This window comes from Mesoplodon bidens (assembly GCF_964165515.1).
Source record: "Mesoplodon bidens genome assembly, chromosome: 15".
NCBI lineage: Eukaryota > Metazoa > Chordata > Mammalia > Artiodactyla > Ziphiidae > Mesoplodon > Mesoplodon bidens.
In genome coordinates this window covers 10102514-10126624 of record NC_138171.1, presented here as the reverse complement: position 1 = coordinate 10126624, position 24111 = coordinate 10102514, and the positions used below count along the sequence as shown (strand labels likewise).

The following is a 24111-nucleotide window of genomic DNA, read 5'->3' as shown; positions in this document are numbered from 1 at the left end:
GTGGATTTTATGCTTGCAAATTGATACCTGGTCATCAGGACACTTGTGATATTTTTTGCCATTTTAAAATTTAATACACATCACTTAACTAATGCAAAAAATACGATCATGGATGGATTTTTAAAAAGTCCTCCACTAATGCGATAATGATAATCAGCTTATCTAAATTAGCATTGTACTTAACAAAATAACACACAGTTTTGGAGAAGGAGAAAGTCAACTTGGCCTTTCAGCATTGCTGATGAGGGTAAACTGGTACAACCTTTGTGGAAAGCAATTTGGTAACATTTAGCAAGAGCCTTTATACTGTTCATGACTTCTGACCATGTAATTCAATTTCTGGTAATCTAGCTGAATAATGCTATATATGGAAAGAGCTTTATGCATTATGATAAAAGTAGCATTATTTTTAAGAATAAAAAAATGAAAAGAAACCCAAATGTCCACCAAGAGAGTAATGGTAAGTAACATTTATACATAGTTTTGACAACATGGAGAAATGCCATGTTAGGTTACAAAGAGGGGAAAATAAAAACGAATTGTGCAGACATTAGCATGTATTACACAATGATGTAAAAACATACTAAGCAGAGCAAAAGACTAAGAAAATAGAGTACAATGTTAGCAACTGTTGCCTATGGATTTGGGACTAGATTATAGGTAATTTTCTGTATTATTTTGTATTTTCCAAATTTTCTATAAGCATGAATTTAATATGATTAAAATGATTGACTGTATTGCAATAGTTTTAAATTAAAACATTAAGGTCAATATATTCTTTTGGAGTGAAATATCAATAGTGCATTGTATTGCCCCCAGCACAATATTCCCTGTTCTTCAGAGGTGTGGTCACATTCTCTGAGAATATTTTGTTAAAGGAAAGCACAGGAGTGCAAGGTGAGTTACAGATGAAATCAGGGAATAGATCTATTCTGTGATTGAATTTTTTGGGCAGAAACAAGGGCAGCTGCTGAAATGACTACTGCTCTAACTGGGTAAATACCTATTTTATCCTGAAGTTAGAATGCCAGAAAATAACAAAGAAACCCATGAAGGTGATCAATTCTTCCATGCTCACATTTTGAAAGACGTTCTGTGCAATTCACAAACTGCATTTAAAGAACTCTTTTCAGTTGGTTACCCAAGTATTTTCCAGAAAATGAGGTTAAAAAGTGTCCAAAGGTGGGTAGGAGGCTAGAGGTGCGGAGGAAGAGTGTAGAAGAAGCAAAACACAAGAGATGAGATGTTCATAGAATGTTTAAATTCCAAAGGACTTTACACATTTAATGTATCTTTTTTTTTTTTTTTTTTGTGGTACGCGGGCCTCTCACTGTTGTGTCCTCTTCCATTGCGGAGCACAGGCTCCGGACGCGCAGGCTCAGCGGCCATGGCTCACGGGCCCAAACGCTCCACGGCATGTGGGATCTTCCCAGACCGGGGCACGAACCCATGTCCCCTAGCATCGGCAGGCGGACTCTCAACCACTGCGCCACCAGGGAAGCCCTCACATTTAATGTATCATTTATATTTAGAACTGGGCATCAAAGTGAATAAACTGGCAAAGTGGATGAGAACCTCTAAGATAAATTTAAAAGTTATTTTTATTTGTAATACTTGCTTGTTGTAAAAAGCCTAACAGAATAGATTTTATTAAAGTAATAAAAGCTCTCCTCTCTTTCCCACGCCTGCTTCACTTACCAGAGACGCCACCATTAAAGTTATTTCATATCCTTTAAGACAATATTCATGTATATAACTTTTTTAAAAAAACACCAATGGAGATTAAACTGTACAGAGTACTCTGCAGCTTAATTTTACTTAATAATTAAACTTCAACCACTTGTATCTCAACACACATGGGTCAACCACATTTTTTTTTTTTTTTTTAGTGATGCGTGGTCAGGACTGCATGGCTGTATCATCATTTGACCAGCCCTATTCTCATGGACATTTGGTTGTATCCTGCTAACTGTTCTTGTGGACAATGATGCTCTGAACATCCTTGAACATACTCATTTGCATACTTGAATTAATTCCACAGGAGAAATTCCTATAAGAATAATTGCTGGGTCAAAGGGAACTCACATTTTAATATTTTGGTAGATATCACCAAATTGGTCCTCCTCAAAATCTCCCCCTAGCAAGGCATAAGAATACTCTTTCCCACTATCTGGCTGTAGAATTAAATTTTGTTTACAATGAATAGGTGATTTCTATTCCATTGTGTTCACTTTATTATGTCCATTTATTTTCAAAGTACAGGCATTTTTTTACTTGACCAAAGAGAAGAGGATAAATGGCAAGGTCTGTGTAGGTTTGTCCTGATTCAAATAGGTGCATCAGAAATTACTATTAAGAAAGTAAATCCAATTCATAAAATATGCAATTAATTCCAAAGTCACACATACCAATTTGAGGATTAAGGAAACTCCTGGGTAATTGAGAATTGTTGGCAGTATTAACTACTCATTAAAAAATATAAATTATGATTAGCTAGTCCAGTCTGGCGTTTAGCATGTTCCAGGCACTGTTCTAGCTCTTTACATAGATTAACTTATTTAACCTTCATGACAACTCTATGAGGTAGGTACTACGATTATTTTATAGATTTAAAAAAATGAGGCACAGAGGGTCTTAATATGACCAAGGTCATGCAACTAATGAAATGACAGAGCCAGAATTCCAACCAGATACTCTGAGTGCAGCCTCTGGGCTCTTAACTACCATGCTACATTAAAAGCTCATCTTCAGGAAATAAGGAGGCATTCAACAGTTCTCCACAAAGCTTTTCATCATAGCACTGACGACGGAAAACTTCCTTACCTGCCTTGGGTTGGAGGTGTCCCCAACGGCAAGATGCTGTGATGGCTAAAGTACAGGTTAATTTATTTTTTTAAATAAATTATTTATTTATTTATTTATTTTTGGCTGTGTTGGGTCTTCGTTGCTGTGTGCAGGCTTTCTCTAGTTGCGGCGAGCAGGGGCTACTCTTCGTTTTCAGTGCGCTGGCTTCTCACTGCAGTGGCTTCTCTTGTTGCACAGCATGGGCTCTAGGTGCATGGGCTTCAGTAGTTGTGGCACGCGGGCTCAGTAGTTGTGGCTCGCGGGCTCTAGAGCACAGGCTCAGTAGTTGTGGCGCACTGGCTTAGTTGCTCTGTGGCGTGTGGGATCTTTCCGGACCAAGGCTTGAACCCGTGTTCCCTGCATTGGCAGGCAGATTCTTAACCACTGCGCCACCAGGAAAGCCCCTACAGGTTAATTTTTAGTTTGCTTTTCTACATTTCCTCCAGTGACCACACGTTGCTTTTGTAATAAGAAGACAAAGTCACTTTACACTAGTGACAGTTCTTAAGAACTGAACGCTTTCAATACCGGAAGGTAGCTTATCTTTCTGATGTCTCATCCAACCTCCATACCAACAGCCACTCAGCATCAGGAGGGTTTTGTTTCATCAAAGCACAAAACCATGCAAACACCATGACCCACTTGTGTCCGATGACTCTGCCCTTCAAGAGCTCAATCTGTAAAATGGGGCCAGCATCACCTACTCTGGAGAGTTGCTGTATGGAGTCAAGGTGTTTGTGAGGTTCAGGCACCATTTGGCACTGGCAGCTACTATCATTATGATTTTGGGGAGCCAACCCCAAAAGACAGCCATGATGACAAATTTTAAACCAAAACGTTTATAGATATAAACACCGACTGCTAATGGTGACTGCCTGTTGAAAGGGAAAATGAGGGGCTGTGAAAGGAGAGAGACTTTTCACTGCACATCCCCTGGTATTGCTTGATTTTTTTTTTAAAAAGTCAAGATTATTATTTTAAAAGAAAACATTTTAGGATTGAGGACTTCTTATAAATGACTTTCATATTTCAGAGAGAGGATATGCTGAGCTTTTTAGTTAAGTGAACATTTGACAAATGTAAATTTACTTAGTATCACTTAGATACTTAAGCCACACTAGAATCTTTAATTACAACAGCTACATGGCTAAGGCTTTTGTATTTGAACTGTAATATAAAACCAATATTTGGAGACAGCACACGTCAGAAAAAAATCCTATTCAAACATTCCATTCACGTCAAAAACAATCAAGAAATAGGAGAGCAGTTTAAAATTATGTATCATATTTTCATAAGCTGTTCTGGCTGGCAGGGGTAGTAAACTACAGCCTGGGGGCTAAATCTAGCCAACTACCTGTTGGTTTATTTTTCTAAGTGAAATTTCTATTGAGATAATTGTAGATCCACATGTAGTTATAAAAGTAACAGAGATCCCTTGTATACTTTGCCCTGTGTTTCTCATGTAACCTATCACCTGTTTTTGTATAATCCACGAGCTAAGGTTTTTTAGATTTTTAAACGGTTGAGAAAATTAAAAATATTTTGTGATGTGAAATTACATGAGATTCCAATTTCGGTGTCCGTAAAGATTTGCGGGAACACATGCACATTCCTTTACGTACCATTTCCAGCTGCTTTTGTGCTGTGAGGCCAGAGCTGAGCAGTTGCAAGTGACCGTACGACTCGCAAAGCCTAAAATATTTCCTACTAGCTTTACAGAAAAGTTTGCTGGCCTTTGGGCTGGAGACTGGGCTAGGGTCAGGAGAGAAATGAGTATCTGGAATAAAGATTTTTCTTTTAAAGACAATTTCTAAACGATGTCTCTACCATTGATTCCCTCAGATATCGATGTTAGAAATGTCTTCTTGCAATGAGGGACAAATGGACAATTAAATAAGAGGCAAATATGTCCAGTTTTTTCTCAAAATCTAGAGATGTCTATGTGTTTTGAAAGAATTACACACAGGATGTGAATTTCTCTTAAATATAAAGGGATCATTTATCAAAACTAAAAGTAATGAAGGTAGATTGTTTCAAATCCACAAGTAACCACCAATACAATTGAAATAACCATTTCCCTCCCAGGATGCTTAAAATGAACAAGAGCAGATAACCCTGCGCTGAATACTAGAATTATCTGCTGTTATTCATGTGTTACTCTCTCAGCGTTGGGTAAAAACCCTACCCTTAGCTTTAGGCTGAAGCCAGTCCGTTGTGACCTTTCCAGAAATAGGTGGTGCAGTGTGAGAGCACGTGAGTATGTGTAATGCCTCGAGAATTTCAGAATTGTTTGACAAACATACACTGTCTATTTTCTATAGGCCAAAGTCCCTCAAACTAACAGGTGAGAATTGAGCCATCTTAAGAACAGTTTATCAGAGAAGGGCTGTACGTAGGCATTACAAAGAGCCTTGTTCGGTGAATCCTTCCTAATGCAAGGTCTTTTGGGGGGTGGGTGAGGGGAGGCAGGGGTAAATATTTAAGTGCTGGTGCTACTAGATCTAGTTATGATGGAAAGAACTGCAAGTTCAAATTCTACCAAGAAAACCAGACCCCAGAAATACCATTAGCATCAGAGGTCTTAACCTAGCAGCAAAGGGACCATGGATAGAATTTAGAGGGTCCAGGGATCTGGATGGGAAAGAAGATGAATCTTATTTCACTCGCCTCTAACTGAAATTGAGCATTTGTCAGTTTGGGATTCAGGTACCAAACCACAGAAGCATTAACAGGACCAGTGATTCAGTCAGCAAAAGAAATCAGTTATTTTCATATAACATTCTGGTTGCTGTAGCTATCTTGAAATAACATTTATGTGCACCTCTCCTTCAGAATTAAGAGTATGGCTGACCCTTGAACAACACAGGTTTGAACTGCACTGGTCCACTTACACGCAGATTTTTTTTTTTTTAAAGTAAATACTACAGTACTACATGTCGTGGTTGGTTGGATCCACGAACATGGAGGAACTGCGGACATGGAAGGCCAAAGGCCGACTATAAATTAGACTAAGATTAAGCCCCGCACTGTTCAAGGGTCAACTATGGTTACTAACTAGGTCTGCTGCTACAGCCTTCATTTAACATAATGCTAATAAAAATGTCCATAATCCAAGAAATATTTTGATAACTATTTCAATATAACTGTTTTCCTTGGCAAACCTATACATTTTGTTTTGTTCTTTTAAACATCACTCAGAGAAGGGATTCAGAGATTCCACTGGACTGACAAAGGGGTCCATGACTCAAAAAGCAGTGAAGAAAATTGGCCTTAAGCAGGTCTCCCAAGCAGGTGGCGCTGGGTATTCGAAGGATCTCCACTTGGAGGACGCAGACACTGGTTCTAATCCTGACCAACTGCTGGACTTGGGTTCTTTACCTTCACTTCCTTCTCTATTAAAACAGAAGCGTCTCAAGGTGGGGCATATACAAGATCCTATCCACGCGGCCCCTGAGAGTGGCTGAGCACAGGCTCAGGTGGCCGCTCATACTCTTGGGAGTTCAAGTGCGGTTATCACCAACGATCAGTATCGAAGCAAAATTTGCTCAACCATTTTGTAACCTGCCTGTTGGGGGAATGTAACATGGGTCATTCCAGCAATACTTGCCCCCAGCATGTGGGCAGACAGCCTAGGGACATTTTCCGATCATCCAACAACGCCCATATTCAAAATTTTTTCCAATCCAACTATCGACCTCACCATTCGTGCAAAAGACCTTGTCCTTTTCCTGCCTCGACACTTAGAACTCAAATTGCTCCGTCCCCGATTCCCCTACTTCTGCCAGTGGAAGACACCCTAGTCCAAGTGGAGAGTCAAGCTGCAAATAACACACAGGCACAGGAGTCCAGCACACGTGGGTCTGGCTTTCCTGTGTTAGCTGCACTGAGCAGGTTAACTTTTCTGAAGATTAGCTTTCTCTTGTAACAGCAAATATAAATGTCATTCATTGTAAGGTTTGAATGGAATCCGGCAGGGAAATGTTTGAACTTCATGGTTCACGGCGCTCCTTCCTCCCACCCAGAGCCCTGGCTGGCCAGCCCCAGCCAGGAGTCTTGTTTTCAAAATTTGAGACCTTTTCTGTACCAGTGATGCACACAGGCTCCCTTCTTAGGCATGTTTTCTTTCCTCAGAGGACTGGCTGCGTAATTTGCAGGGCTTGATGCAAAATGCAAATGCAGGACCCCTTGTTCAAAAATTAAGAATTCCAAGACAGCAAAAGCAGAACATGCGCCCGAGTGTGAGGCCCTTCGTGACTGCATAGACGGTAAGCACCCATGAAGACAGCCCTGCTCCTACACTGGAGCAGCTCCTCCCACCTGGCTGCAAAAACAGAATCACCTTCAGAATTTTACAAAGTACTGATGCCCAGGCCCTTCCCCACAGAGACAGATTCCAAATACCTGAGAGCTTTGCAGGTACTGCAGCCCAGAGCCACAGTTGAGACCCACCGGACTAGAGTGACAGAAAGCCTTGGAAGAATGCCATGGGCCAATATGCACAAAGAACAGACAGAGGGTGCCCCAACAAAGCCCTGATAAAACAGAAACGTTCATGTACAGAATACCCTGGGTGTTCAGGACCCATGCCAGGTGTTTCACAGCAAAGTCATCTCCAGCCTTCAAGAGCCTGCATTATTGCTCAGGGGCAGAGAATACTCATGACTCAGCATCTCCTTGCGGGTGTGTGTGGGGGGGTTAACTCGGCAAAGCCTACTCCAGAGTCACAATTTCCCAGCACCCTTTGCAACAGCCATGGCATATGACCAGCCATGTAGCCAGGAGAGGTGAGCATAAGTTTATGTGCAACCTTCCAGCAGTGCTAAGAAGAGGGAGGATGGCCTCCCCCTCCTATCCTGGCTGGAGCTTAAGTTGCCACCACCTTGGACCATGTGTTGAAGATGCGGGGCGGGGCTGAGAAGTAAGATAGAAACCACGATGCCCAGTGTCATAAGGTCACAGTACTACTTCTTGGTTGTTCCCATCTGCTGGCCCCAAACAAAATAAACGAGAAAAAGACACACAGGGGAGCCAATTTCTGTTTTGGTGTTTTAAACCAGTCGACTTTATCATTAAGCCAAATGCCTGAAATGGCCCATTTTACAGACGAGCAAACTGAGAATCTGAGGTAAAATCTCTAGCTGGACGTCAGCCAGACAGTAGTGCCAGAGGCAGGGTTGTTCTTACCTCCTTCCTCCTCAACCCTGTTACCTTTTAACAAAAGAAGGCTCCTTTTGGATGGTTGTGTCATCACCTTACTCAGATCAACTTATTACTCTAACAAAATAACAGAAGTTTCTTCACCTTCGTATCTGAACAAGAGGCAGAGACCGGGGTGAGGTGGTTGAGGCAATCCCCTCTGATGCAAATAGAAAATGGCACCAAAAATCTCACTGATCAAGGTGACTATTTTAATGCAATTTTCCTAAAAACCAAACATAACGCGGAAGAATCCACAACGAACAAAAACATCACACTCGGGCTTCCCTGGTGGCGCAGTGGTTGAGAGTCCGCCTGCCGATGCAGGGGACATGGGATCGTGCCCCGGTCCGGGAAGATCCCACATGCCGCAGAGCGGCTGGGCCCGTGAGCCATGGCCGCTGAGCCTGCGCGTCCGGAGCCTGTGCTCCGTAATGGGAGAGGCCACGGCAGTGAGAGGCCCGCGTACCGCAAAAACAACAACAACAACAACAAAAAACAAAAAAAAATCACACTCTTAAAGATAGGCCCAAGTCTTCCCCTGCATGGTCCTGCCTTAATTCCCGGGCCAACTTCTAATAAAACTCCATTTACAAAAACAAAGCAGCTGACCTGTGGGCCACAGTTTGCCAGTTAAAAAAATATTGCTTCAAAACGACTGATTACTGAGTTTTGAGTGCCCTAGGCACGTGCCTCCCTTGTCTCACCCTAGTTCCAGCTCTGGATGGCACCCGGGAGAAGTAGGTGAGTTAACACAGGTCACGTTCTCAGCACAGTGTCTGGCTCAGAGTAAGGACTCACAACAACATAGCAACAGGAATTGAGGTGCATACTTTTTAAGAAATTAAACCCAGGAACAAACAAAAAATTCATGTTCTACAATGTTTAGAAGGCAGCAAGAAACCTTAATCAGAGAAGAGCAAGAGGGTAACATCTTGATTCCTGGACTCTTCCCTGGAGATTTTATAGCTACACTGACTAAGGATCAAAAGGACGCAGCTTGTCCCTGTGCCTAAGCTGGAACTTGCCTATCTCTTGCATGAAGCTGTACCTTGCTTAAAGGGATCCCAGGAAACTTGGCATTCTCAGTATTTCTCCTGTGTTTTCACCCATCATCAATTACCCCGTTGCTTGCACTCAATAGCCCAGCTCAGGGGTCAGCAAAAGATGGCCCTCCAAATCATGGCCTGCTTTTGGTAAATAAAGTTTTATTGGCACACAGCTATATCCATTCACTTACCTGTTATCTACGGCTGCTTCGGCGACAATGGCAGAGCTGAGTGATTGTGCCACAGAGGTGAACAGAGTTGAGTAGTTTCAACAGAGACTAAGGCCAGCAAAGCCCCCCAAATTTACTATCTGACCTTTTACTGAAAAAGTTCGCCAACCCCTGGTCCAGGTGATGTCAAACTGCAAACATATTCATTAATCAATTTCCCCTTTCAGATCCATATTGACCTTGCGAAACAGAGCTGGGTGCAGAAACCATGTCAGCGGCCTCTTACCTACTATGGCTGCTTCCCAGCTTTATTTGGTGATTAGCTGTATATTTTAAGTCTCATCCTCATCTTATAAAGTTTTGTTGGAACACAGACATGTTCTTTTTCTTATAGTCTGGCTGCTTTTGTGCAGAGAGTTTAGTCACAAAGGCTCCATAATGCCTCAAATATTTACTATTTATATTAAATATTATCTGATCCCAAACTTCTTGCTGACCTCCGCTCTACTGGGCAACCAAATTTGCTAGGTGATACCAGCGTGGATCCAAGACCCTTGATGCCCATACAGCTACGAAAAAATGTCTTCTAAAGAGGCTGATATTTTTCCTGTGTATCTGAAGAGCTATAACACCAGAAGTACAAGCAACGTCTATACGATTTCGATCTATCGGTTCCCACTCGAAAGGTCAACAGCCCTTCTGTTACTAGAACAGAAACACAGATAAGACTCTTTGACAAACGGCAGAGAGGTGACAAAAGAATCTGTACAATGCACCAGCATTCAGTAACAAAACACTTCTGAACAACCAAAAATAGCTCTAAAGCAAAGAAATGATTAATTCTCTCTGCTATCATTTCCATCTCTTCTTCTCACAGAAAGATCCAACAGTGCGTTATAACTCGCCTGAAGTCAGACTTAAGTGGAATCAGATTCGTTCAAACAAAATTTCTAAAATAAGTTCTGTACCTCCATTTCATAAGTGACACAGTCCCCTGCATACGATCTATAAAAAACATGTTTTCACATCCTTGTTCCTAGTTTATCAAAAACAATGGATCTATTCAATGTTTTAAAAGCACAGATGTTTAGCTTGATGAGGGCACACAAGAATTTGTATTAAACAAAGACTGTATTTGAAGAAAAGAACAAAGCAACTTTGGATAAATTATATATCCACTGGCATTCCATGGCCTCCTAAGTTTCCGTCAAGTGAAACGTCCATTTACAAGAGGTTTGGGGTTTCTCGTTTGTTGGTTCAGCAAACACCAAGGGCTTACCGTGATGAAAGACACTAGTCTCAGGCTTTCCCACGCATCATATGTCCCAGAACCAAGCCCAGGACCCACTGGGCCCCTCATCTCTTTTTATGAACACAAGTAGGCCAAGGTTGAATTTCACAACACACACAATTACAGGCTGAGCTAGCGCCAGCTTGATCTTTGGCGCCACCTACAGATCAAACTGCATTTCGCTTCACTACAGCAGTAAGACACAGACCTCCTACGTGCATTTATAGAGAAATGACTACGGGGCCGGGGCAGCACCGCAGAACCCCACACCATAACCTGTCTATGGGAGACCATAAAAATGGAGTGGCCCTCTGGCACCATTCTACAGAGGAGCTTGCCTTTTTATTATAAGACAACAGATAAAAGGAACCACACAAAAAACGCAGAAGGCGAATACTCATAAACCACCACCCAGGTTGAGAAACAGAACTTTTCCCGCCACCCCAGGCCCTCCAGGTACCCCACCATCCCCTTCACCTTTCCCGCCCTACAGATGAGTGTAGTATTAGTTTTTCCATGTGGTCTAATTCGTTTCACAATTCCATCGGAGATGGATGGGTTTTAGAACTCGAATCCATCGTGAAGAAACTATCCCTATGGGAGGTGGCAGTGTTCGATGGACGCCCACCACCTTGGAACCGAGACCACCTCTTGGACGATTCTTGGAGGGAAGACAGGGACACGGATGGGGGAGGGTCTCCACAGCGTTGCCTTGGTGCCTGCCTGCCCTCAGGCCACGGTGACTGGGGCCATGGCCTCTGCGGGCCTATTAAGCTGGAGCAGGTGTCCCCGCAGCTGGTGACTCAAGTCTGGCTCGACGGCCTGAGTGCAGAGGGCCGGGCAGGGGTGTGTGTCTGGCATTCCGGACGGCCGCCCACCCTCTCCGGTGGAACTAGAGGCACTGGCTGGGCTCCAGGGACGTCTCAAGCTGCCCCACGGAGACCAGGGTGCCCAGCTGCCCCGAGGCACTGCTCTCGGGTGGGAAGGTGACCAAGCCCGAGCTCTTGTTCTCACTGTGGTCACTGTGCTGCTTCTTGTGGCACCGCAGAGAGTCGCCCCTGACAAAGGAGGCGCCGCAGGTCTCGCAGCGGAAGGCCCGCTGGGTCACTATCTGGGCCACGTGCTGGCCACCGCTCTCTCGGGGCCCTTCCCTGCCCGGCGGGGCCCGGTTCTCGGTTTTGGCCTCGTCCCTGTGCACCTTGTCGATGTGCTTGGCCAGGCTGCTGGGCCGCTTGGTGTCAAAGCTGCAGAAGTCGCACTTGAAGGGGCGGTCCTTGCAGTGGACCCGGCTGTGCACGCGCAGGGCGGCGGCGCTGGAACAGGAGTAGCTGCACTCGGGGCACTTCTCGGGGTGGTCGGCCTGGTGGAGCCGGCTGTGCTCCAGGAGGTCGGCCCGGTCCCGGCCCTGGAAGGCGCAGTGCAGGCACTTGAAGGTGTGCTTGATGCGGATGTGCGACTTGAGGTTCGCCTTCATGGTGCAGCGGACGTCGCAGAACTCGCACTTGAAAGGCTTCTCCCCCGAGTGCACGATCATGTGCCTTTTCAAGTCCGAGCTGATTTTGAACTTGGCGCTACAGAGCCAGCACTGGAAGGGGGTGTCCCCTAGCAACGGAAGGTGTGTTTCCATTAGAGCAGGCAGGCAACACAGAATTCCCCCCAAACACACCTCAGAACACCTGGCCGCAGAGAGGTAGCTGGGTCTTTGAACTCCAGTGACTTGTCACCTCGTCACACCACCACTTACCACGTATATTAACTTGCTTAATCCTCACGACAATCCTACGTGTGGGTACTACTAACCCCATTTTAATAGATGGGGTAACGGAGGCTCAGAGAGGTCAAGTTATTTGACCGTGGCCAAACAGCAGGGATTTGAATCCAGGCATCATGGCATCCAAGTCCACACTCTTCATGACACTTCCGTTTCAGATCTAAACTCACTTAACTTGACATCCCAAATTTGGACATGGAAGGAAGAGGTGTGGTTTATGTTACACACAACTGTTCCAAATCAAGCTAAGACTTATAAACGTGCTCACGTTAGTGTTTAACCTGTATTATTACATCAGTTAACTGGCTTGTATTATTAAAGTTTTGTAGTTTCACAATAGCAGAATGAATTTTATTTATAAAATTAACCCATGAATATGGCAGCAGGAGAAGACCAATCATGAAATGCCACAGCCTCCTCTGTACTCCCTGGAGGCACTGCTAAGGGTTTAGTTCTTTTGGAGGTTGTTACTTTAAATATCATTGTCAGTTGACTATATGCAAAGATGAGATTCTTGCTTATCCTACATATCCATCCTTTCCCCAAACTCCTCCTGCATTGTTGGTTGTGATTTTGACTCTTCTAGCCTTACTTTCTAAAATGAGTAATAGCTTCAACTTTTAGTCCATCAGCTTGAGAGGTTTAAGGATTCCTTTCTCTTTGTCACACTACCTTCTTCCTGCTTGAGAAATAGCTTTATTTTTACATTTAAGTTCGGTTTGCATTCTGACTTAATTCCCATGCTTTAACTAGTTGCTTTAAACTTTAGACACAAACCACAGGTAATGTATATTATGACTGGGTATGTGATATTCACCTGAGCCAAATTCTGCACTGGGATTATGTCCACTTCCACCTGGGCCAGTTGATCATGTGGCTAGTATCAAGTTCACCTCGATTCTCTTTTTACATTGAAGTATTTTGATTTACAATATTATCTTAGTTTCAAGTATACAGCATAGTGATTCAATATTTTTATAGATTATACTCCATTTAAAGTTATTACAAAATAATGGCTATATTTCCTCATGCTGGACAGTACATCTTTGTTGCTTATTTTATACATAGTAGTCTGTATCTCTTAATCCCATACCCCTATCTTGCCCTTCCCTTGATTCTCTTTTCTTACATGCTCACTTGGGGGTCACATTTTATCCTGCTTCTTGGCTTGTGCATCGAGGGAAAAAGAATCTCACCATCACCTCAAAAGCCATCCAGTCTCTTAATTATGTAACATTTTACATGGAATTTCTTATGGATTTTGAGTTTCTGATTTGCTGAATTTCCTCTTAACCTTCTATATAAGTATCATCCTGATATTTCCCTTTATTACAAGCCCAGTCAGCTTCATTCAGATCTTCACATATCAAATATCTCATGCCAAATTTTGTTTCCTCCCTTGTTTTGCTAGAGTTTATCTTCCAGTAACTTCCACTAGCCTGGTGGCTGTGAGTGAAGTCTCAAGTCCTTGCGCATTGTTGTCTAGTCTACGTTCACACTTGAGATAGTTTGGCTGGGTATAGAAGTCTACATACCAAATCATTTCTCAATTTTGTGGGCACTGTTCCACTATCTCCAAGAAGCCAATATTACTGAAAAGTCTTTCTAGGTATGGATCTCTCCAGCCATTCCCTTTGTCCTGTGTGGCATCTTGTAAGCCCTTTCATCTCTCATGGCCCCTGAGAATTGAAAATTTTTTCTCATTTGATTTTCTCACTTCTCTTTTCTTCCTAGACCTAGTCAGAAACCAGACTTCTATCTTCTTATCATTAGTTCTCCAACTTTTTTCCTGGTCTCTGGAAAGTTTAACTTTATAGCCAGCAACCCTAGTTTCATTTCATACCTCTTTGTTCTGACTACCTTTGCTCATAAAACTCTTCTTGGATGCAACATTTCTGCCAGTGGGTAGATACCAAAGAAAACTGAAAAATTCTTGTAAGTTACCCAAGTACTCTGTTATCTCCAGAATTTGTTATTTGTTAGATTTGGCATATTTCATACCACTCATTTTCTGCAGATGATGAGATAATCCATAGTTGACATTTTACAGTTAGGAAGAGTAGACTGGTTTAAGGATTAGACATAGGTGTCATGGGTTTTACCTGTTACTGGATAGTTTAGACCATTTTGCTAATAGGCTTCAGCTTATCCTCTGAACTCTGACCTTTGCAGCCTACACACCAGTTCCAAGTCCAGAACGCTCAACGCAGACAGAAATTGGCTGGAAAGGTTGGCTCCCAACACTATAGCTACCTCCCATTTGTCTGCTGGGACACAGTTTTCTTTACTCAATTTTAGATGTCAGTATATGCCTGTCTGCTTGCCATTTTCCATGAATTCACTGGAAATTCTCATTTTACGACTCTCCTTATGAGCCTCCCAATCCCCATTTTTCTGTGCCATGTTGGGTTGGTTGGTTCTATCTTGTTATTTCAACAGGGTCTCACAAAGAAGGGAGGGAAAAGCTTTTCTGCAAAGTCTAACTTCTAGAACTAGAAGTTTGTGACTTGCAGTTACATTCAGGTGATTTTGCTACATGTTTCTGAATTAAGCCACGCAATCAGAGTTTAAGTTAAATGACAGAAACACCTAGTTTATACATCAAACTTTTATTGAGATACATCCTTTGCTTCCTGACTGCTGAATTGGATTATCATCCCCAGTGGTATTCTACGTAGTCAAGTTAGAGAACCCAGCTGTCAGACTTTCATGTTTTACTGAAAGCTGTTGTCCCGGTAGAAGAAACCACAAACTTCACAATCAACACAGAAGTTCCAAATTTCTTTACTTATACCCTGAAGTCATTTAAGTTGCTTGTGCTTTCTTTCTTTTTTTTTTTTTTAAGTTGCTTGTGCTTTAACTAAATGAACGCTAAGGAATTAGAGAACAAGGGAGACACCAAGGTTTTGAGGTGTGGGACTTACCTGTGTGGGACCGGAGGTGTACGGTGAGCTGGCTGGAGTTGCGGCTGGCGTAGGGGCAGAGCTGGCACTTGTACGGCCGCTCGTCGGAATGTATCCGCAGGTGCTTCTTGAGGCTGCTGCTGTCCACGGCAGCGTAGTCACACAGGTGACACTTGTGCGGCTTCACGCTGGTGTGGCACCGCATGTGCATAGTCAGGTTGTCCTTCCGGCTGAAGCACTTGTCACAGAACTCACACTTGTGGGGTTTGTCTCCTTCAAACACATAAGGAACAGTCAAGGTTTTAAGGGTTTTCTCTACCAAGATGACTGCAAAGGGATGTGACCAAGGTGGTAGCCTGAGCATAGCGTCTACTTCTTCCTTCTCACCAAATGCCCAGAGATAGGAAGACACTGAGGTCTAGATTAGCACATTGGGAAACAAGTCGGTGTGCTATTCATTCATGGCTCAGAACTTTTGAAGGCTCCTAAGGAACAGAGATAATATCAGACTGAAAGAAAATCATAGGCCAAACCTTGTTTGGGAAAACAAGAGTGGTCATAGAAGTATTCAAGATCAGAGGGGGCAGGTGGAAGGGTATTAGAACAGCTTTCTGGCTCACTAGTTGATAAACCACATGGAGAATGGTGAGGTTGACCCTTCCCTTACTTGTACTAAACCACAAGCAGCAATGGTATCTACTTCCCAGGCTGTTAGGAAGTGAGCGTGCTTAGGCTGGAGAAACAATGTTAAAGGCCCCAAGTACCTAGAGGTACACTGGAGAGCAGAGAACCCCAAGCCCAGAACATTGCCACCACATAACCACTCCAGACTGATCACATCCAAATAAAAATCTACCCAATAACCAAATGCTTGGGGAAAGCCAGAACAGAAAGACATGCCCAACTCAAGAACCTGAAGTTAGAGAAAATAATTATTTCAACACTAAAAACAGACATGGATTTTTTTTTTTTTAATTAAAAAAAATTTTTTTGGTCGTACCACCCAGCTTGTGGGATCTTAGTTCCCCAACCAGGGATCGAACCTGGGCCCCCAGCAGGGAAAGTGTCACATCCTCGCCACTGTATCTCCAGGGAATTCCCCAGACATGTGTCTTAAGATGGCTTATGTAGAGCCATGGTGGTACAGTGTCAGAAGCCTAGGAATGACGAGATCTTAAAGCTTTCAGAAAAAAAAAATGCCCAGATGAGCACACAACTCCTCAGACAACACTGGACGGTGGGAACAGTATCTGCCAAGTTCCACAGAAATTATATCCTGTACTTGAAATAGCATTCCATGGAAGAAAAAATAAAGCCAGTTGACAGATGACGCAGGGTATCACACATGAACCGTGTACGTCAGAACAACAAAAAGGTAAGTGGATAAGATGTGGGATATAAGTAATGAAATGGAAAGTACTGCTTCCAAACCACCAAAGAGAACCAATCATAAAAAAAGGGAGGGCTTCCCTGGTGGCGCAGTGGTTGAGAGTCCGCCTGTCGATGCAGGGGACACGGGTTCATGCCCCGGTCTGGGAAGATCCCACATGCTGCGGAGCGGCTGGGCCTGTGAGCCATGGCTGCTGAGCCTGCGCGTCCGGAGCCTGTGCTCCGCAACGGGAGAGGCCACAACAGTGAGAGGCCCACATACCGCAAAAAAAAAAAAAAAAAAAAAAAAAAGGGATACAACAGAACACAAAATGAGGTAAAAATCAAACTAAACATCACTTAGTACAAGAAACAAATGGATTAAATTTCCTATTAAAAATGTCAGTTACATTTTTTTTTTTAAATATTTATTTATTTATTTATTTATGGCTGTGTTGGCTCTTCGTTTCTGTGTGAGGGCTTTCTCTAGTTGCAGCAAGTGAGGGCCACTCCTCATCGCGGTGCGCAGGCCTCTCACTATTGCGGCCTCTCTTGTTGCGGAGCACAGGCTCCAGACACGCAGGCTCAGTAATTGTGGCTCACGGGGCCAGTCGCTCCGCGGCATGTGGGATCTTCCCAGACCACGTCTCGAACCCGTGTCCCCTGCATTGGCAGGCAGATTCTCAACCACTGCGCCATCAGGGAAGCCCTGATTCACAATTTTTAAAGGTTATATTCCACTTACAGTTATTATAAAATATTGGCTTTATTCCCTGTGAAGAGCAGGGGTTCCTTTTTTTTTTTTTTTTTTGCAGTACGCGGGCCTCTCACTGTTGCGGCCTCTCCCGTTGTGGAGCACAGGCTCCGGACGCGCAGACTCATCAGCCATGGCTCATGGGCCCAGCCACTCCGCGGCATGTGGGATCTTTCCAGACTGGGGCACGAACCCACGTCCCCTGCATCGGCAGGCAGACTCTCAACCACTGCATCACCAGGGAAGCCCGGGTTCCTTTTTTTTTTTTTTTTTAATAAATTTACTTATTTTTGGCTCTGTTGGGTTTTCGTTGCTGTGCGCATGCTTTCTCTAGTTGTGGCGAGCGGGGGCTACTCTTCATTGCAGTGTGCGGGCTTCTCATTGCGATGGCTTCTCTCATTGTGGAGCACGGGCTCTAGGTGCGTGGGCTTCAGTAGTTGCAGCATGTGGGCTCAGTAGTTGTGGCTCACAGGCTCTAGAGCACAGGCTCAGAAGTTGTGGCGTACGGGCTTAGTTGCTCCGCGGCATGTGGGATGTTCCTGGACCAGGGATCAAACCTGTGTTCCCTCCATTGGCAGGCGGATTCTCAACCAGAGCAGGGGTTCTTATTTTGGGCCTCATGGATACAATTTAGGGGATCCAAGACCTTACACGAGAAAGGATTGAATTTTTTATCTCCATTACCTCTAAGTGGAATTTAGCATTTCCTCCAATTATGGATGGAGTCAACAAACCATAATAATGGTACCCGAGACCCCCATTAATAGACACGAGCCATGTTCAGACCACATTCTACTTGCTGTAGTTCTCAGCATCCTTTATGCTCATCACTACTTCACAATTAAGATAGTAGATCAGCCACTGGATCTGAAAATTAACTGCAGAGCTTCAGTGCTTCTGTGCCAACGAATCATCTGGGGGTGAGGAGGCCTCATTAAAATGCAGATTTTTTCACAGCTTTGAGATATAGTTGATACATGAAATTGTGTAGGTTTAAGGTATATGATGTGATGGTTTAATACATGTATATCATGAGAAATGATTACCACAAGAAGGTTACTTAACACCTCCATCACCTCAGTTACCGTTCTCTGGTAAGAACATTTAAGAGCTATTCGTAGCAACTTGCAAGTATATAATACAGAACTGTTAACTAGTCACTGTGCTGTACATTTGATCCCTAGGACTCATTCCTCTAATAACTACAAGTGTGTACCCTCTGACCAACATCTCCCCATTTCTCAAGCAGAACTCACAGAAACAAAGTAGAATGCAGTTTCAGATTCAGTGGGCCTGGGTGGGGACTAAGATTCTGTGTTTCTAACGAGCTCCCAGCGGGTGGTGACCTTTCTGGTCTGTACCACACTTCAGAAAAGCGAGGGTTTAGTGTATTAAAATACCACACAATGAACACTTTGATAGCAATTGTACTTAGATATAGTTTAATGTGCTTTTATTATGTTTAAAAATACTGTTCTGCGAAGGGTCCCGTAAGCTTCACAAAATTGCCAGGAGGCCACAGCAAGAAAAAAGGTCAAGGGCTTCCCTGGGGGCGCAGTGGTTGAGAGTCCGCCTGCCGATGCAGGGGACGCGGGTTCGTGCCCCGGTCCGGGAAGATCCCACGTGCCGCGGAGCGGCTGGGCCCGTGAGCCATGGCCGCTGAGCCTGCGCGTCCGGAGCCTGTGCTCCGCAACGGGAGAGGCCACAGCAGTGAGAGGCCCGCGTACCGCAAAAAAAAAAAAAAAGGTCAAGAAAGCCTTTATGTGGTGCATTCCAGCCCGGTCGCTCCAGCAGGTCCCAGACAGACAACCACAGGAGCAGAGCTGCCCCTGACTCTGGGGACACAGGGCTGAGCAGAGCGGGCTTCAGTGGCCACTGGGATGGACACTGTCATCACAGCCTCATCTACGCCCTCTCCAGCCTCTGGAAGAAAGTCATCAATGGAGTACTGTGGGCGCGTTCTAGCCAAGTTTCCAGCAAAAGTGTTTTCATGTTCAACTGTTTAATCACAGAGGGAAAGAAAAAAATGCCTCAACTCACTTCATGATAGATTAATCCTGATATCAATACCAAGTGAAGAAATCTAGAGTGGGATAAAAATACAAACATTGGAAGTCACTCTCTTTTATGAGGCTAAATGCCAGAGAACCATCTTAAGTGCAGAACATTTGAAATTCCATCATCATTCTTGACCAAAAAACCCAAACCCAAACAAAACAAAACATGCCCCCAAATCAACTTCAGAAGGCTTGGAATAAAAAAAAAACTTCTTTAACATGCTAAATGATCTCGAGAGAATTCTAAGGACTCGAACCACAAATGGTGGTTAAGAAAATAAATAAGAATAAGGGAATTCCCTGGCAGTCCAGTGGTTAAGACTCAGTACTTTCACTGCCAAGAGCCCAGGGTTCAATCCCTGGTCAGGGAACTAAGATCCCATAAGCTGCGCAGCACAGCCCCTCCCCCACCCCCCAGAAAAAAAAAATCAAGATATTTCATTAGAGTAAGTGGTAAGATATGGATGGTTTACCTTCACCACTACTCTTCAACTCTGACCCAGAGCACCAAGGCCAAGGCACTCCAGATCAAGTAGAAAGAGAGGAAAACTCACTCTTTGCATATGATAATCTACCTGGACAATTCCAAAGAATCAACTTGAACTATTAGAATAACTAAGACAGCAAGGGGCCTGGAGAGAACACACAAAATTCTTCTGAAACTAGTCCTGCTCCTTTCAGCACTCTATCCAGTTCCTACGCCCCCGCTCGCTCCCCCATCCTTTTTTTTTTTTAATTTTTTTTGCTTTATAACAAATTTAATCAGTTATACATATACATATGTTTCCATATCCCCTCCCTTTTGCGTCTCCCTCCCACCCTCCCTATCCTACCCCTCCAGGCGGTCACAAAGCACCGAGCTGATCTCCCTGTGCTATGCGGCTGCTTCCCACTAGCTATCTACCTTACGTTTGGTAGTGTATATATGTCCATGCCTCTCTTTCACTTTGTCACAGCTTACCCTTCCCCCTCCCCATATCCTCAAGTCCGTTCTCTAATAGGTCTGTGTCTTTATTCCTGTCTTACCCCTATATTCTTCATGACATTTTTTTTCTTAAATTCCATATATATGTGTTAGCATACAGTATTTCTCTTTCTCTTTCTGACTTACTTCACTCTGTATGACAGACTCTAGGTCCATCCACCTCATTACAAATAGCTCAATTTCATTTCGTTTTATGGCTGAGTAATATTCCATTGTATATATGTGCCACATCTTCTTTATCCATTCATCCGATGATGGACACTTAGGTTGTTTCCATCTCCGGGCTATTGTAAATAGGGCTGCTATGAACATTTTGGTACATGTCTCTTTGAATTATGGTTTTCTCAGGGTATATGCCCAGTAGTGGGATTGCTGGGTCATATGGTAGTTGTATTTGTAGTTTTTTAAGGAACCTCCATACCGTTCTCCATAGCGGCTGTACCAATTCACATTCCCACCAGCAGTGCAAGAGTGTTCCCTTTTTTCCACACCCTTTCCAGCATTTATTGTTTCTAGATTTTTTGATGATGGCCATTCTGACTGGTGTGAGATGATATCTCATTGTAGTTTTGATTTGCATTTCTCTAATGAGTAAAGATGTTGAGCATCCTTTCATGTGTTTGTTGGCAGTCTGTATATCTTCTGTGGAGAAATGTCTATTTAGATCTTCTGCCCATTTTTGGATTGGGTTGTTTGTTTTTTTGTTATTGAGCTGCATGAGCTGCTTATAAATTTTGGAGATTAATCCTTTGTCAGTTGCTTCATTTGCAAATATTTTCTCCCATTCTGAGGGTTGCCTTTTGGTCTTGTTTATGGTTTCCTTTGCTGTGCCAAAGCTTTGAAGTTTCATTAGGTCCCATGTGTTTATTTTTGTCTTTATTTCCATTTCTCTAGGAGGTGGGTCAAAAAGGATCTTGCTGTGATTTATGTCATAGAGTGTTCTGCCTATGTTTTCCTCTAAGAGTTTGATAGTGTCTGGCCTTACATTTAGGTCTTTAATCCATTTTGAGTTTATTTTTGTGTATGGTGTTAGGGAGTGATCTAATCTCATACTTTTACATGTCCCTATCCAGTTTTCCCAGCACCACTTATTGAAGAGACTGTCCTTTCTCCACTGTACATTCCTGCCTCCTTTATCAAAGATAAGGTGACCATATGTCCGTGGGTTTAACTCTGGGCTTTCTATCCTGTTCCATTGATCTATCTTTCTGTTTTTGTGCCAGTACCATATTGTCTTTTTTTTTTTTTTTGCTTTATAACAAATTTAATCAGTTATACATATACATATGTTCCCATATCCCCTCCCTTTTGCGTCTCCCTCCCACCCTCCCTATCCCACCCCTCCAGGCGGTCACAAAGCACCGAGCTGATCTCCCTGTGCTATGCGGCTGCTTCCCACTAGCTATCTACCTTACGTTTGGTAGTGTATATATGTCCATGCCTCTCTTTCACTTTGTCACAGCTTACCCTTCCCCCTCCCCATATCCTCAAGTCCATTCTCTAATAGGTCTGTGTCTTTATTCCTGTCTTACCTCTATGTTCTTCATGACATTTTTTTTTCTTAAATTCCATATATATGTGTTAGCATACAGTATTTCTCTTTCTCTTTCTGACTTACTTCACTCTGTATGACAGACTCTAGGTCCATCCACCTCATTATAAATAGCTCAATTTCATTTCTTTTTATGGCTGAGTAATATTCCATTGTATATATGTGCCACATCTTCTTTACCCATTCATCTGATGATGGACACTTAGGTTGTTTCCATCTCCGGGCTATTGTAAATAGGGCTGCTATGAACATTTTGGTACATGTCTCTTTTTGAATTATGGTTTTCTCAGGGTATATGCCCAGTAGTGGGATTGCTGGGTCATATGGTAGTTCTATTTGTAGTTTTTTAAGGAACCTCCATACCGTTCTCCATAGCGGCTGTACCAATTCACATTCCCACCAGCAGTGCAAGAGTGTTCCTTTTTTTCCACACCCTCTCCAGCATTTATTGTTTCTAGATTTTTTGATGATGGCCATTCTGACTGGTGTGAGATGATATCTCATTGTAGTTTTGATTTGCATTTCTCTAATGAGCAAAGATGTTGAGCATCCTTTCATGTGTTTGTTGGCAGTCGATATATCTTCTGTGGAGAAATGTCTATTTAGGTCTTCTGCCCATTTTTGGATTGGGTTGTTTGCTTTTTTGTTATTGAGCTGCATGAGCTGCTTATAAATTTTGGAGATTAATCCTTTGTCAGTTGCTTCATTTACAAATATTTTCTCCCATTCTGAGGGTTGTCTTTTGGTCTTGTTTATGGTTTCCTTTGCTGTGCCAAAGCTTTGAAGTTTCATTAGGTCCCATGTGTTTATTTTTGTCTTTATTTCCATTTCTCTAGGAGGTGAGTCAAAAAGGATCTTGCTGTGATTTATGTCATAGAGTGTTCTGCCTATGTTTTCCTCTAAGAGTTTGATAGTGTCTGGCCTTACATTTAGGTCTTTAATCCATTTTGAGCTTATTTTTGTGTATGGTGTTAGGGAGTGATCTAATCTCATACTTTTACATGTCCCTATCCAGTTTTCCCAGCACCACTTATTGAAGAGACTGTCCTTTCTCCACTGTACATTCCTGCCTCCTTTATCAGAGATAAGGTGACCATATGTCCGTGGGTTTATCTCTGGGCTTTCTATCCTGTTCCATTGATCTATCTTTCTGTTTTTGTGCCAGTACTATACTGTCTTGATTACTGTAGCTTTGTAGTAGAGTCTGAAGTCAGGGAGCCTGATTCCTCCAGCTCCATTTTTCGTTCTCAAGATGGCTTTGGCTATTCGGGGTCTTTTGTGTTTCCATACAAATTGTGAAATTTTTTGTTCTAGTTCTGTGAAAAATGCCAGTGGTAGTTTGATAGGGATTGCATTGAATCTGTAGATTGCTTTGGGTAGTAGAGTCATTTTCACAATGTTGATTCTTCCAATCCAAGAACATGGTACATCTCGCCATCTATTTGTATCATCTTTAATTTCTTTCATCAGTGTCTTATAATTTTCTGCATACAGGTCTTTTGTCTCCTTAGGTAGGTTTATTCCTAGATATTTTATTCTTTTTGTTGCAATGGTAAATGGGAGTGTTTCCTTGATTTCACTTTCAGATTTTTCATCATTAGTATATAGGAATGCCAGAGATTTCTGTGCATTAATTTTGTATCCTGCAACTTTACCAAATTCATTGATTAACTCTAGTTTTCTGGTAGCATCTTTAGGATTCTCTATGTATAGTATCATGTCATCTGCAAACAGTGACAGCTTTACTTCTTCTTTTCCAATTTGGATTCCTTTTATTTCCTTTTCTTCTCTGATTGCTGTGGCTAAAACTTCCAAAACTATGTTGAATAAGAGTGGTGAGAGTGGGCAACCTTGTCTTGTTCCTGATCTCAGTGGAAATGGTTTCAGTTTTTCACCATTGAGGATGATGCTGGCTGTGGGTTTGTCATATATGGCCTTTATTATGTTGAGGAAAGTTCCCTCTATGCCTACTTTCTGCAGGGTTTTTATCATAAATGGGTGTTGAATTTTGTCGAAAGCTTTCTCTGCATCTATTGAGATGATCATATGGTTTTTCTCCTTCAATTTGTTAATATGGTGTATCACGTTGATTGATTTGCATATATTGAAGAATCCTTGCATTCCTGGAATAAACCCCACTTGATCATGGTGTATGATCCTTTTAATGTGCT

The 24111-nt window shown here is 42.9% G+C and overlaps 1 protein-coding gene across 1 annotated transcript in view; it reads right to left on the bottom strand.

The window, feature by feature from the left end:
- Nucleotides 1–9689: 9689 nt before the first annotated feature.
- Nucleotides 9690–24111, bottom strand: part of ZFP64 (ZFP64 zinc finger protein) — an 83248-nt gene continuing 68826 nt past the window's right edge. The window contains exons 8-9 of the mRNA XM_081256758.1: nt 15246–15497; nt 9690–12152 (exon numbers count right to left, since the gene is read on the bottom strand). Coding sequence (XP_081112884.1) covers nt 11443–12152; nt 15246–15497 — 962 coding nt within the window. The 3' untranslated portion in view covers nt 9690–11442. The remainder of the gene's footprint in view (nt 12153–15245; nt 15498–24111) is intronic.